The sequence below is a fragment of the Lactuca saligna genome, chromosome 5 (assembly GCF_052625555.1).
Source record: "Lactuca saligna cultivar CGN05327 chromosome 5, ASM5262555v1, whole genome shotgun sequence".
Classification (NCBI taxonomy): Eukaryota; Viridiplantae; Streptophyta; class Magnoliopsida; order Asterales; family Asteraceae; genus Lactuca; species Lactuca saligna.
Window position 1 is genome coordinate 292,597,907 of NC_136421.1, and position 14,271 is coordinate 292,612,177.

The 14,271-nt window shown below is 34.3% G+C and overlaps 3 protein-coding genes across 3 annotated transcripts; 1 reads left to right on the forward strand and 2 right to left on the reverse strand.

The window, feature by feature from the left end:
* Positions 1–1,055: 1,055 nt before the first annotated feature.
* Positions 1,056–3,717, forward strand: LOC145048197 (uncharacterized). The gene is made up of 2 exons (XM_078996633.1): positions 1,056–1,715; positions 3,334–3,717. Exons 1-2 carry the CDS (start codon positions 1,189–1,191, stop codon positions 3,566–3,568), a joined length of 762 nt encoding a protein of 253 aa, XP_078852759.1. The 5' UTR covers positions 1,056–1,188; the 3' UTR covers positions 3,569–3,717.
* A 133-nt stretch (positions 3,718–3,850) lies between these two features.
* On the reverse strand, positions 3,851–5,389 carry RPC14 (RNApolymerase 14 kDa subunit). Its single transcript, XM_078996634.1, has 4 exons — positions 5,258–5,389; positions 4,358–4,472; positions 4,178–4,254; positions 3,851–4,108 (listed from the first exon to the last, which is right to left on the reverse strand). Exons 2-4 carry the CDS (start codon positions 4,456–4,458, stop codon positions 3,981–3,983), a joined length of 306 nt encoding a protein of 101 aa, XP_078852760.1. The 5' UTR covers positions 4,459–4,472; positions 5,258–5,389; the 3' UTR covers positions 3,851–3,980.
* A 1,125-nt stretch (positions 5,390–6,514) lies between these two features.
* On the reverse strand, positions 6,515–9,960 carry LOC145048199 (uncharacterized). Its single transcript, XM_078996635.1, has 3 exons — positions 9,639–9,960; positions 6,984–8,688; positions 6,515–6,907 (listed from the first exon to the last, which is right to left on the reverse strand). Exons 2-3 carry the CDS (start codon positions 8,616–8,618, stop codon positions 6,662–6,664), a joined length of 1,881 nt encoding a protein of 626 aa, XP_078852761.1. The 5' UTR covers positions 8,619–8,688; positions 9,639–9,960; the 3' UTR covers positions 6,515–6,661.
* Positions 9,961–14,271: the final 4,311 nt, after the last annotated feature.

A 14,271-nucleotide genomic window follows, 5' to 3' on the forward strand; every position in this document is an offset into this window, starting at 1 on the left:
TCATTTGGCATGTTTTTAGTCATATGTTAAATGAAAAATACCAAAAGATTACAGTTGCATTGCATCTATTAATTGTACCAATAGATACCCTTTCTCTCCCAATTCCAGCAATACAAGATGGTAATAATCCATTGTAATCTTTTATAAGAGAACAAAGTGCAACTATTAATTGTACCAAAATATACCATTTCATTAAAATGCAGCAATACAAACATGCTAATATTACCCATTCATTAGATTATCTTCAACCAAAAACCACTACTGAAATACCTAATACTACAACTTGTAAACAATTATCCCAAAAAACAAAATCCAACTGACAATTAACAACATTTTAAGGTTCCGATTTTGGATTTCAAGTTCTTCATTCTGGATTTCAAGGTCACGATTTTGGATTTGAAGTTCTTCATTATGGATTTCAAGCTCAAGATTTTGGCTTTCAACCTCATACGTATGAAGTTCTTCATCTACCCACGAAATAAATCCACTTCTTGGTCCCTGAAGTTTTCAATACCCTCGATTAGCACAAACTAGGGTTCATCCTAGAAATTACCAAAAAAAATTGATAACTCAATACCTGTAAAGGGCATGCATAAAAAGGCCTACCAGGATTTCTCTTTGTTCCTGAAGTTCGTATGATCCCTACAGCTCCACACTTGCATTTCACCATAATCAATTTTGTGGATCTTCAATCTTCACGAGCAAAAGAAATGGAGTAGAAGAGGAGAACTGGAAGCACCGATTGAGAAAAGAAGGAAGGAGAAGTAGTTTTAAGTCCGTTGTAGGGTTGAAAGGACAAAAATGCCCCCAGCGTGCCACTCACGTGAGTAGTTCCTAACCCCAAATAAGACGGAAAGTTAACTAAAGGACTAGGCGGGTAACGAAATAAAGTTATAGGTATTGTCCGAGTTAAAAGTTCTTTCCAGGAACGAAGCGTGCAAGTAAGAGCAAACCATAGGGACCAACCGTGTAATTTTCTCTAAATATATAGAGAGTGTGAGAGATAAAGGAAATGTGTGGCCCACAGGTCTTCTTTATCTGACAGAAGTCTGGAGAAAAGAAAGAAAACTGTAGTAAGAGAGTCCTTTTCTTTGCGTTTCATTTTCAACACTGACACCCACCTCCAGCTCCACCTCCTTCACACACACCAATATACCATTTTTACACTCCACAGATTTCCCCACAAATATGTCTTCTATCGATAATTTTGCTGACGTTGAAGTACCAGCTGTTGGAATGGGAGCGCTTCCTGCCCGACGCCGCCGCCGTCGTGGCCGTTCCAGCCGTCGGCGCCGACCTTCTCATGCTTTTAGCAGCGAAGCTGCCACCACTGACGGCGGTAGCAGCTTTGGATTATCCGACTCCGATGCGCAGTCCTCCGCTCGTCTCGATTCATCCGTCGCCGGTGACGAATGTGGGTCTTCTGGAATCTTCTCCTACAATCACAGCCGCATGGAGTCATCCTCAGATGAGATTGATTTGGAGAGTGGGGAATTGGAGATGAAGGTGCATTCTTCTATTAAAAACGAGAAACAATGTCGAATTTGCCATCTGAATTTTGAGGCTAGTGACGTTGATCAGGCGGAGGATGAGGATGATGGTGGTGGTGGTTGTGGTGGTGGTGGTCCAATTGAGTTGGGGTGTAATTGCAAGGGGGATCTGGGTGCTGCTCACAAACAATGTGCAGAAACTTGGTTCAAAATCAAGGGAAACATGTGAGTTTCACTTATTCTCCTTACATACTTCATAAATTCAAGCTTTATACGAAGTTCGTTGTCGATTAAGTATTTTTCTCATCTTTATCTTCATGCATTTCACTTCGAATTTCTTTGAAAATTTATGTTCCTATGAGATTTTTTGGTTGTCAAAATTTGGGCAAAAAGTGTGTCAATAAGAGTTTCTGTTTCCTGGTAAAATCTCAACAATAATCACACTTCAATTTTTGCATTTTGAATTTGAAATTCCCTCTCCTTGTTCCTGAACTTGATGGTAAAAAACGTTGACTTCTGTGGTCAAAATTAATGTTGATGCATTTCATTAGTTTCAAGATTAATAAATTTGTATTTGGTTTCTCTTTATGAACATGGGATGCTAAAATCGAATCTTTTTACCACAAAAGTCAAAAAGTATCTCTAAATTTTGTATAATGCACAAAATTTGTAATCTCTCTTTTGAAATTTTGACTTCAATTAGAAATTTATAGGGATGAAATAGCATAGAAATCTTAATTTTCAAAAAGAAATTCACAAAGGTTTAAGGTTATAAGTTTTGATCATAATGTGTGATCTATATCTAAAGTACAAGGTTCTACCTCAAGATTTCAAGAAATATCCATAAAATCTTTATAAATAGTTTGGTTTAGCAAGACATCGATGTGTAGGGCATTTACATCATTTACATACACGAGGTGTTGCAATTTTTGTCTCATCATCCATCCAATGTATGTCAAACACAGTACAAGGCCACAATGTATTGTCAAATGTTGAGTGTAACAATTGGGCCTCAAGGTCAATTTTAATAATGCACAAGAAACCAACATTAAAATAACTAAAACCAACTTTTGGCTTTTAAAACTATTATAAATTACTCATGCTAATTGCATCTTGTTTGGTAAGATGTGAGGTAACCTAACCTCAAACAAACATATTTTTATTAATTTTTCAAGAATCATATTGACCTATATGTTTTGGTTTTGTTTTCTTTTGTTTTGTTTGTATTTCCAACTTCTAATCTTTCAAGATCCAATAATTTGCATACAAATTTTGTAACGTAGTTGATGGCAATATACGGCTTATCGCTATGTATCGTTTCCTTGCCAATTGGCAACTTTTTGGTGGTATGTAATTAAGGCTCGGGTCATTGTCATTGTCATTGTTTCTTTTTTTAATTAAAGGGATTAATAAACCAAAGACTTAAGTGCTTTTTCCCTTTTCACTTAATAGGCTTAATGGGTTCAGTACTTAAGTACTTAATCTGAACATCAATACATGGATATTTCTTTTTCACTAAAAACATGGATCTAATCTATTAAAGACACTAACCCTTTACATATTTGCATTTCTTCTTTTCTCCCCCAACTCCTCTTACGTTAAAATCCATGTGCATTGTAAAAATTGTTTTTCGGGATGCAAGGGCAAAATGGTCATTTAGTCTACCTCAAACAGTTTGGTTTATTCAATCTTATTAAAGGAAACAGACCTTATGTATACAACACTTCACCCATTCGTCCACTTTACATGTACATGACTTAATGGGGACAAGACTTAATTCTTTCAACTTTATGCTTCTAAAAATATTTATGATGAATGTATGATGATGATGATGATGATACAGGACTTGTGAGATTTGTGGAGCAATTGCACAAAATGTTGGTGGGGATCAGACAAATGAGGCGAGCAATGCAACCGTTGAAACAGAGGCGGCTGAACGATCAGCCACCGGCCCCATGGTGGTGGCTACTGAGCCACGTAACTTCTGGCAGGGTCGCAGAATCATGAATATCTTGTTGGGTTGCATGGTTTTTGCATTTATCATTTCTTGGCTTTTTCACTTTAATGTATTGCCTTAATTCAGATTATTTTAATTAAAAAAAAAAAAAGTTAACAATTGATGTTTCTTAGTGTATGTGTGTATGGACTGAACGTTGGATTACAAAAGTGTATATACTTGTAAGTTGTAAGCCTGGAAGCATATGTTTCATGTTCTTTTTGAGTTCAATTATTCTTTATCATATATGTAAAAAATCATTACAAATATCACGTAACACAACAGATAGTTATTTAGCTGATTTATATCTCGTATGATGTAATTTAATATGTTAGTTAAAGTCTTTCTTGAACAATAGTAAAAATGGTCCAAGTTTTCTCAAATGCAATAAAGTAAAAAGGAAACAAAGAAACATGTATAGTTGTTCAAATTAAGTTCTTAACCCATTAAGATCATTAAATCAAAAATTAACAACCCCTTAATAAGCTCTTCTTTTACTGGCTTTCAGAGTCTTCATTGTTCTTAAAATCAGCAACTGCTTGCTCAAAAGTGCTCCTAACATGCTGACATATCATCATGAGATCTTGGCATGAATCTTTCAATACTTCCTTTGCTGGATCACCTGCAATAGTGGAATAACTGTGTAAATAGTGTTTCATGATTAAAGGGTTATAATTGTAATTATATGTACCTGTTGTCTGGACTCTTATGTTTACTTTAGCTTCTGAAGGATGAGGAATACTGTATCCACAGAGTGTAACTCTTGGACTAAAAACACAAGGCAATAACAACAGTAAATTACACTAAGGCCCTGTTTTTTTTTCCTTGAGTAATATCTGAATAATTGCAGGAATTGAGAGTATGTACTTACTCTTGGTTAAGAGTGAATCTAAGAGAGTTTGCTAGTGTATGATCTTCATCATTTAGTGTATGTGTTGAAGCTGATAGATCCTGATATGATCCGTGTTCCATTTTGGACTAAAAATCTGGAAAGGTATCAACAAAATTTAATAATTTATGCAAGTGAGAAACAACAATCATAAATATTTGAAACTTTTAACTTTTTTTCAAGTTTGATACATAGGATGTGAATGTCATTTTGAACTATAATGGGAAGTTGGAAACTAAGAAAAGATGGTTATCAGGTTAACCATGGGTATTTTCAGTATATACTATAAAATATATATCACAAATTACAAACGATTGTATTCCATTATGTATATGAAAGGATTTGAATACAGAACATTTAAGCTCATAAAAAAAATCATGTTCAGTTGTTCACCAATTAGTGAAAACAATCAAGGCAACTTTGGGAATTTCAATTCCATGGGGTAGAACTACGTTCATAACTTCAGTTAAAAGATGGAATCAAAAGAGCTTCAATGAAACACTAAACAACATCAATCCAGGAAAAAATCAGACAAAATTTGGGGCGAGTGTATGCAACGGGAAATGCATCGACTTGTTGAAACATTAAAAATAATCGCGTAGGTTAATGCAAAACACTCCAGTTGATATCGGAAACAGGCTTATCTGGAGATAACTTAGACAAAATTTGGAGTAGGTATGCAAAAATAATTAACGATTGATTGAGACATTATATCAAACAGATTGAAAGCATGGCCAAAGAAAAACGAACAACACAACATGTATAAGATCCTCCGATTGAGCATAGTAACGCGTATATGACTTTCTTCCTGAATTTTCTCGACTAATTGAGATTCTACAACGCCATTAAATTAGAACAAGAATAATAGAGAACCGGAATTACCTGAGATTTTCGAAAGTCTGCACGCTCTGATAAACCCTAAGTCGGAATTACTAGTAATGAATTAAATTTTTAAAAGTGTGTAAAGAGGAAGATACATAAAAAGATAGAAACTAGTCTCCACATACCATAAAGAAAAAGTAATTCTACTTCCGCCACTAAAGTTTCGTATTTCTAATTTCCATTATAAACTTTCTAACAATTTCAAATTGATCCTATTATTCCCACGACTTTCTACCAAAAATGACGTGAATAGGTGCATAGAGCCATAGATATACGAAATGGATTAGATATGTTAAATACACAAAACAAATCATATAGGATCCTTTTCGCACAAATATATATATATATATATATATATATATATATATATATATATATATATATATATATATATATATATATATATATATATATATATATATATATATATATATAGAAAATCTATTTTAGAAAAGATACTATTCAAAAGCAAAACAAATATAAAAATAAATGATATAATTCAAGCGTGATTCAAACACAAACAGTTTGGATTCGAACATGCTCATATCTTTATTTTTACTTTTGTTTTGGTTTTGATTTGGTTTTGATAGAATTTATTCTAGAAGAAATAAATATCATCATACCTTTTGTTTTTATTTATATTTTCACTTCTATAAAACATTGATATATAATCCATTAATTCTCTTTTTTTAATTAACTTTCTTGATTTTCACATTTGGTTTAATTTAACGTGCAAGAAGATTAATAGTAACAAAAAAGATGAGGATATTTGATTTTTTTTCCAATTTATATTATACCATATCCTAATTTTTTATCAAATCAATTTTTAAAAGTTATATATTTAACCCTTAATATTTTATAAATTTGCTTTTGTCTTTTTCTATTAATTTAATTTGCTTTGAAGTTTTTTCTTTGTATATATTTAGTCTTTCAGTTTTATTAATTTTTACTTTTAAATTTTATCGTCGCAATTCACTCGTTAAATTTACTTTGCCAAATTCTTTTTCTTCCAAAAACATTTGCGAAACAAAATGCCCCCTAAACGTTTTGTAAATTTGCTCTAATATATTTATATTTTCTCTTATTTCTCCAACATAGCATTCATTTTCTCAAATATTTTAAACAATAGTTAATAGGAAAAGAAAACCAAGTAGAGTCTAACAACATACTTCACACAGAAGATAACACCTACTATTCCGTAAAGAAATTATTCAAGACTTATTGATTAGATAAATACCACCTACCAAAATATTAAGCTAACAAAAATACCATATCATATGTTATCACATTACTTATACACAAGTAAATGCAACACTTTGTGAGCCATTGTTATCTTAAATTCTTAATACACATCAAACCACCTACACTATTTAACTACATTATAACAAACACAATAACCCCATTCTAAACCCTTCCAACAGGCGAAAGAGGTGGAAATGATGCAAAACTTAATGGATTCAGATCATCTTCTACTTGTTTAGCAACGTATGTTCTTGATTCTGTATCCTGAGTTGATTTTCTGCACTCCACAACCGATATACAGATAGAAAATGCTTGTAAAACAGAAAGGGATGAATTGTATTCAACCGAATATATCCCTTCCTTTAATGGACAAAGACTGAAGAAGCTTCTCTCATTTACATTATCTCCCTGTGAAAAATATGAGATAAAAAAAAATATGAACACATTAGCATCAAGAAACGAAGGTGGTGTTGATAAAATTTACCTGAAAGAAAAGCTCGAATTGACCACTTGTTGCATTTGATCTTCTCCTAGATTCCACTTCATTTGTGAGTGTTCTTAATCTGCAGCCCAAATCCCAACCACCACAGTCACATGCACCACCAGTGATCCACCGCTCAATTAGCGGTGTAGGCCTTCCTTTACTTGAAACACCATGATTGCCGCCAGGTAGCACCACCGTTGTGTTAAATCCTTCTGATTTCTCTTCTTTATCACCAACCTTTGAAAACTTCACAACAATGGCTGCCAGCTCATCGCGTGGCTGGACATTTGATATTTGACCATTTGGTTGACTTTTGTCCACAGGAAACAAAACAAACTCCCGAGTGTTTGAATTTGAATTAGAAACCACACGATTTGAAACCTTCATTCGAGCTATTACATTAGGGACATAATCTTTGTCTTTTTTGCTCTGAGATAACCAACTTCCATTCTTTTTCTTGACTTCATCAATGGTGAAGAATGTATAAATCCAAGTGTTGTTATTTTTACTTAAATCCCTAACTGTTGCTGCAAGGGCGTTGCTGTTTTCAACTGCAAATGTGAACATAGGACGCCCATTCTTGATAGCTGTTTGAAAAAGAGCTTGCTTTGTATCAGTTATAGCTTCGCGACAGTTTCCCGACACTTTCGCGACAGTTTCCCGATGAGTGTTGGTTGCTTTTGATGGAAATAAGGGCTCTAATAACCTTCTTAAAGGACTTGAAGAAGATCGATTTGAGACACATGTATTACCTGTTGTTGATTTTTGAGAAATTGGTGACTTAGAGCTCATTGTGAAGCTAAATCGACGAAGTGGAGACATGCTTCTTTGTTTCCTAGAATCAAGATTTGAAATCTTGGAAGAAAAAGATGATCTTTTTTCTTCAAGAACATGACTTCTTGAAGTACTACTTTGATTTCTTGAAGATTCAGGTTCCATTTGTAAAGTCTTGCTGACAACTGAATCTTGTGGTTCATTTCCCTCTTCATTTTTTATTTTCATTTTTCCCTTCAAAGATGACAAATTTGTTTGACGATTTCCCATATTCATGGATGATTTAGATTCTGGAATCTTGGGTGGACAAGAATTGTATGTTTTGTAATCTTTTCGCTTGGTTTCTGACGTTTTCTTTTCAGAATCTTTAAAATCTTGAAGCTTTTCAAGATTCCCAGAATTTGATATGTTGAAATGAGATTGTAAGGTTACACGTGGAGCAGGAGAACACCTTTGACCTATGGTTGATTGGGTAGATGATGAAGCATCAGATGAAAATAAAGAAGAAGATACACTACTAGAGGTTGAACATTTGCTACTTTTAATTATCCCCTGTTTAAGATTCTGATATTGCCATTTTTCTAATCTCCCATAATCCATGACTCCAAAACTTAAAGCTCTATCTGGGGTAGCTTTACCTGACTCAAGGTAACTTGGTAAACTTGATATGTGTCTCACTATTTCATCTTTTGTTCTAAAAGATTGCTTTTGGGTATGAATTGAAGGTGATAATACCAAATTTGATCGGGTCTTCATGGCTTCAGAATGATAGTTGTCATAAGAAAGACGACGTTTTTCCAATTCAAATCTGTTTCTCAATGTTGTGTCATGACTTTTTCGAGCTGAAATTGGGTCACCCATTTTCTGTGTTAATGTCCACAAAACTTCAAATGGAAGTCAAATCATTTCTACCATGTCAAAGTCAAACTTTCTGCACCAAGTAAAAGATGACAATAAACAAGTTAAACTAGTCGACATTTTCATGATCATTAGCTTTTCTGATGTATTGCTTATGAACTAAGAATAAGGTGATAAAAATATTTTGTACAAGTGAAACAAGATTTACTAAAGTGTATCCATTGGTTGTTCTAGATCTCCAAATTGCATAAAAGAAGCATAGAAACCATTTCTTGAATATATGGACAAGAAAAGAACTGGAAGTGTGAATTTGTGGTCCCAGTTTATATACTACGTTGAAGACAAGGCAATAAAAGTTGCAGAATGTCACATGAAACACATAAACAAGATTCCCTCATGAGTAAAATAAGGGTGATAAACAGATCAAAATATTTTGAATATATTAACCCTGATTGGGCCAGAAAAAAAGGAAACACTACATGATGAAAGATTAAAAAAAATAACCTAAAGCACATTCTCTCTTTGTTTTTTTTTTTTTGTTCTATTGTTTGCTTTCCCTTTTGTAATGATTAAAAACTGCTGTCTCTCTATCTCATACACAAAAATAGTTAAATAGACCTAGATTCAAGATGTGATTCAGAGGCAAGACGACGACCCATAAAAAGTGTTACTATAGCAATGATAAAAAGAAAAAGGGGGAAAATAAAAAATTGAGAAAATGGTAAACTTTTTTCTTTGCAAAACATGTACTCTCATACACTACTACTTTCTAATGCTATTGATTAACAGAAAAAAGATCCTCAACTTGTGTTGATTTGGCGACTACAGGTTAAAATGTGGAAAATTTCTTTTTGCCTCGAATCATATATTCAAGATTTCTCTAGATGCAATCAGAGACCCAGCAAGTAAATCACTTCCGAGTAGCTAGAGTGAACAAGAATCATTCATTCATTCATAAAATCAAAAAGCTTCTACGCTCTAAAGAGATTGATTACTCAGTGGGGCAATTTGTCGAACACTTACCCGACGTAAGTTGGAAACAGCAATGGATTCTTCCAATACGAAGAAAATGTGTCTGTCGGGGAAGCACGCACCACAACACAAAGCTTGACACAGCAACTGAAGAAAACGGAGTCAGAAAAATCAAAGAACGCGGATAAAGATTTGACTTTTTGTTGTTCTTTCTTCCAGAACCCAACGGTCCAAAGAAAGAATTTACAGTGAAAAGTAGTGTGGTTGTGTGTGAAAGGTGGAGAGAGTAATTTATGGGGGGGTGAAAGTTGTTGGGTCACTTGTTTTCTGCAACATGTCAGATGACCGAATTAGTAGAGAGAGGTGGGGAGACAAGACGCGTTCGATTGGACGGCTGAAGCTGATTAAATATGGGTATTATCCGGGCTTATTATTTTCGATTAAAAATGAAACCTTAATTAATAATTAATTACCTTTTCTAGTTTTAGGGGTCTACGAGCTGCACAATGGGCCTAGGCCTTCGGGCAAAGTCAGACCCAGCCTGGTCTAAAGCAGCTGTCAATGGGCTAAGGTTATGTATGATTTACATTTTTTTGTGTCCAATAAGAGTTATCTTTTATTTGGTCTGATAATAGCGTATGATATAGCAACACTTTTTAGCATTTTATCGGGTTCTAAAGCCTCTTACCCAATCCATAAAAAAATGTTGATCAAGTAATTGAACAATCGTTTTCTTTTCTAACTTTGAGAAAAAAAACTCAAGCCTCCTTCAACATCTCTCTCTGAGCGGTTGAAGCGGACAGACCGCATCGAAGATATATTTAGATATATACACGGTTACGGTTATCGCTTGTCATTGCTCAAAGAATATCACATCCGGCAACAACCGTCTTCCACCACCCTCTGGCAGCTCCTCTTCCACCTCGTCCACGTCGACTCCAACCTCTGCAACTCCAGTAAGTTGTTGCTTCTTTTTTCTGCAATTGAAATTTTTGTTTCATTTATGAAAACAGAAAAATTGTTTGAGCCTCCTAAACAAGGTTACATATTTGTGTGAGCAAGACATCAAGCCACTAGCGATAATGTATCACAAAGGTGAATTTGGTTATGATGTTTTCCGTAAAATTGTGTTTAGTTTCTTATCAAACAGTTATAATTGATGTTTGGGATGATGCGAGAAGTGATTGAGAAGAATAACTCCAAGTATCTGATGCTTGATTACACTTTACAGCAACTTAAAAGAAACTACGCTTTGCTTTTCAAAGAACCAATAAGGAACAAGCATTAAGAATGAACTTGAAACATAATATTGTAACACCTCGATTTTTAAATATTACATTTTAACCCTTGAAGTGGAATTTGTTTGCAAAAGGGTCCCATGTGGCATTTTATATAAGGGGTGTGCCTGCTTAAGTACGATAGACGTACTCCGGCTAGGCCAAACCCTAATTATTTAGGGTTTGAGCACTATATATTCATCTTTATGGCTCAAGACCCCTTCCTTTCCTCAACCTCCATTTGAAAATTGTTCCTTAGCCAACCCTAATCCTCTCAAGTGCATTTTTGAGCTTTGGTGTTCTTAAAGGAATAAGTTGGAAGAGAAGATCGTCCTTGAAGAGTGGAAAACTTTGGATCTAGGGTTATACCATCTTTTGTCACCCTTCGGAGGTATAAAGTTCTGAACTTGATATTGATTTCATTTAGATCTTGTTAGCCTTAGATTTGTGGTTATTTTGGTCCCATGAGCTTGGTATTATGAATATATGGTACTCTAATCCTTTTGAGTTGTCCTTTCAAACGTTTAGGACTGTCTTGAAGCATAAAAATGGGATCGTGAATGTGATATTTAGCCCATACATGTATTGAGGGTCTTATTGGGTTAAGAACAGAGGGTTTTGGTCATTAAGCATCTTTTAGACATGCAAAGCCCTAAAGTTTAGGACATCATTTTGGGCTTAGATCTGAGTTTTAGGAGGAAGAGCTTAATGGAATAAGCTCTTAATGGCATTTCGTGAGAAATGGATTTCGGTCGTATGGTTCGATGATCAGATTTTTGAGCTGCTGCTTAGGAGTTATGATAGATTGCTTAGGAATATCTAGAAACATAGTTTTCATATGTATTTGCATTGTAAGGACAAGTTTTCTGCACATTATCAATAAAGTGAATTTTGGTTTTATCTTATTTGCTTTATAATTACTTGCAATGGTATTTATGAAAATTGGTGTTTATATTTTTATTATTAGCAATGTGAAAATGGATTTGATTCTTAGTTATATCGCTTGTAGTAGTGTCAAAATTTTATCAAGTGTGGAAGGATTTTCATCACCCAAGTTCCAATTTGACAAAAACTTGGAATCATGCGATTTGAATTGTATGATGTATGAGAATCTTGATCCTTGGGAAATTGAGACTAATTCCTTATTCACATGTATATGTGAGTCAAGTGAAAGACTAAATGATCTGGTAGACATTAATGTAAACTGGTCAGATCCACCGTAAAGGACGATAAGTCTGTTCATCATGATTTAATGTTGGTTCAGTAAATATGGTTATACTTAAAAGATTAAGTATAACTTTGATACCTTGAAAAGATTTCAAAGTATAGCACAACGAATAAGAAGAATCCATTAGGCAGAAAAATAAAAGTTTCTCCAATCTAAAAGGAAATGAGAGTATTTTAGTATCATGTTTTATGATCATCTTAATAATTAAGAAACCATGTCACAATTGATTCTCTAAGGACACCTTAGTGTATTTATATGACTAAGAAGAGGAATCAGACATTGTTGAAATGGTTAAATCAAGAAGATAAGTCATACTTCGTTTCAAAATCAAGTTTAAGAATCATACTCTAGTTACTCCAAGTTATACCTTGAGTAATATGTTCTAAGTAGGTTTATAACACCTCATGAAATATGGTGTAGAAATGTTTTCTTGCTCTAGCACATTCGAAATTGGTAGTTGTGATGTTTTGGTTAAAACAAAGACCAACTAAGACCAATTATATGAAGTGTTTTCTTGATAAGAACCCACAGTAACTCTTAAATATTTGTTTGTCAAGGAATGTTCCTTGACAGAGAATCTTATATGTCAAGAAGTCAGTAAGAGTCTTATTGATCTTAAAAAGTTTTAGGAGATAATGAAAAATAAGCTTTTTAGTAATCACTAGCACACAACCTGAGGTTGATAACCTATCGTGTTGACACATTCTTGTTTTTGTGCCCATTCTAGTTGAGTTGGCAATGCATATAAGTTCTATGGTTTTCATTTGACTGCATAAGGCAAAGCACCTTGATTAGTGAAAGTATATTTATCTGTATGGGTGGGCTGCTCAATATCTTGGAAGCACTCGTAGACCCTTGTGCTATCGGATGGGAAGAACTTAAGATTAAGCAATTTCACTCCATATGAGTTTGAAATTTTCATAAACCTTGTCTTATGATAGTGGTTGGAAATGACGAATTCACATGGATAGGAACACATACACCACCCCACCCCAAAAATTTCATAGTTCCCCCGTCCCACCCCCGCCCCCGAAATGTACAACCTTCCTACCCCCACTTTGACATCCCCATTTTTACGGCCAGAAAAGACCGACTTTGTTTACACTTTATAAAAATCAGAGTACCTCTTTTAATAAAATGTTGCGGAATTTGTTCCTAGTAAAACATGATAAATACGTTATCAAAGCATTTCTAAAGAAAAATATTTTTTATTCATTTTAAAACGTTTGGGATGTCATCGTTAATACAAAAACATAAGCATAAACATAACTTACATTTATGATCACTAATTATTTATATCTCCTTAATCTCTCAGTGTAATGTGACTACATATCAACACCTGTGATATAAATAAACTGAGTGGGTCAGGTTGGGAAACCTGGTGAGTACATAGGGTTTTCAACCCACAATAATATAATTATTATGTTTAAACAATCAACCCAATTACCCATCCCCATTATCTTCTTTACTCTTAAGGATCTACCCTAAGAATCAACAATTCCTCGTTCATTTATTCCTAAGGATCATCCTAAGGAATCGGCACGAATTCCATCGTTGTCACAGTTTACACAGCAGGCACTAAGTTTGCATAGTCGCTAGAGTTTAGGCACCAAGTCTACATGGTCACCAGTGTTTAGGCATCAAGTCTTCATGATCGCCAAGGTTTAGGCACTAAATATGCATAGTCAGCATGGTTTAGGCATCAAGTCTGCATAATCGCCAAGGTTTAGGCATCAAGTCTGCATAATCGCCAAGTTTAGGCACTAAGTTTGCATAGTCACCAGGGTTTAGGCATCAAGTTTGTGTTGGGTTTTGAGCAATCTAACACTTCCTAAGTGTGCATGCAACCCTAATAAACCTTGGATCTATGTTTGTCTAAATACATGCAAAATAATAATTTTTCCAAGGTTTATAACCTATCTAACATGGCATGGGGAACATTTCAACATAAAGAGTTAGAAGAGATTACATACCTTTTTGATGAGTTTGGTTCTTGAGGAGTTTGAGGGCCAAGCACCAATAGTGTGAATGCCTCAAATGGAATCACAAAACACCACAAACTCTTGGAAAACTTTGAGAGAGTGTATACACTTGTATATTTCAGCCACACACAAGCTCACACACACTAGTTCACTAGTTACACTTAGGCACCATTTCATGCTCCATAAGCATGCTTATA

What these genes read in the sequence shown, in the direction of transcription:
- LOC145048197 (XM_078996633.1), top strand. Translation starts at nt 1,189, where the DNA reads ATGTCTTCTATCGATAATTTTGCTGACGTTGAAGTACCAGCTGTTGGA. An exon ending in TTCAAAATCAAGGGAAACAT is followed by an intron (nt 1,716 to 3,333) that starts GTGAGTTTCACT and finishes ATGATGATACAG; the next exon opens with GACTTGTGAGATTTGTGGAG.
- RPC14 (XM_078996634.1), bottom strand. Translation starts at nt 4,458, where the DNA reads ATGGAACACGGATCATATCAGGATCTATCAGCTTCAACACATACACTA. An exon ending in AGATTCACTCTTAACCAAGA is followed by an intron (nt 4,255 to 4,357) that starts GTAAGTACATAC and finishes TTGTGTTTTTAG; the next exon opens with TCCAAGAGTTACACTCTGTG. An exon ending in CATAAGAGTCCAGACAACAG is followed by an intron (nt 4,109 to 4,177) that starts GTACATATAATT and finishes CCACTATTGCAG; the next exon opens with GTGATCCAGCAAAGGAAGTA.
- LOC145048199 (XM_078996635.1), bottom strand. Translation starts at nt 8,618, where the DNA reads ATGGGTGACCCAATTTCAGCTCGAAAAAGTCATGACACAACATTGAGA. An exon ending in AATTCGAGCTTTTCTTTCAG is followed by an intron (nt 6,908 to 6,983) that starts GTAAATTTTATC and finishes TATTTTTCACAG; the next exon opens with GGAGATAATGTAAATGAGAG.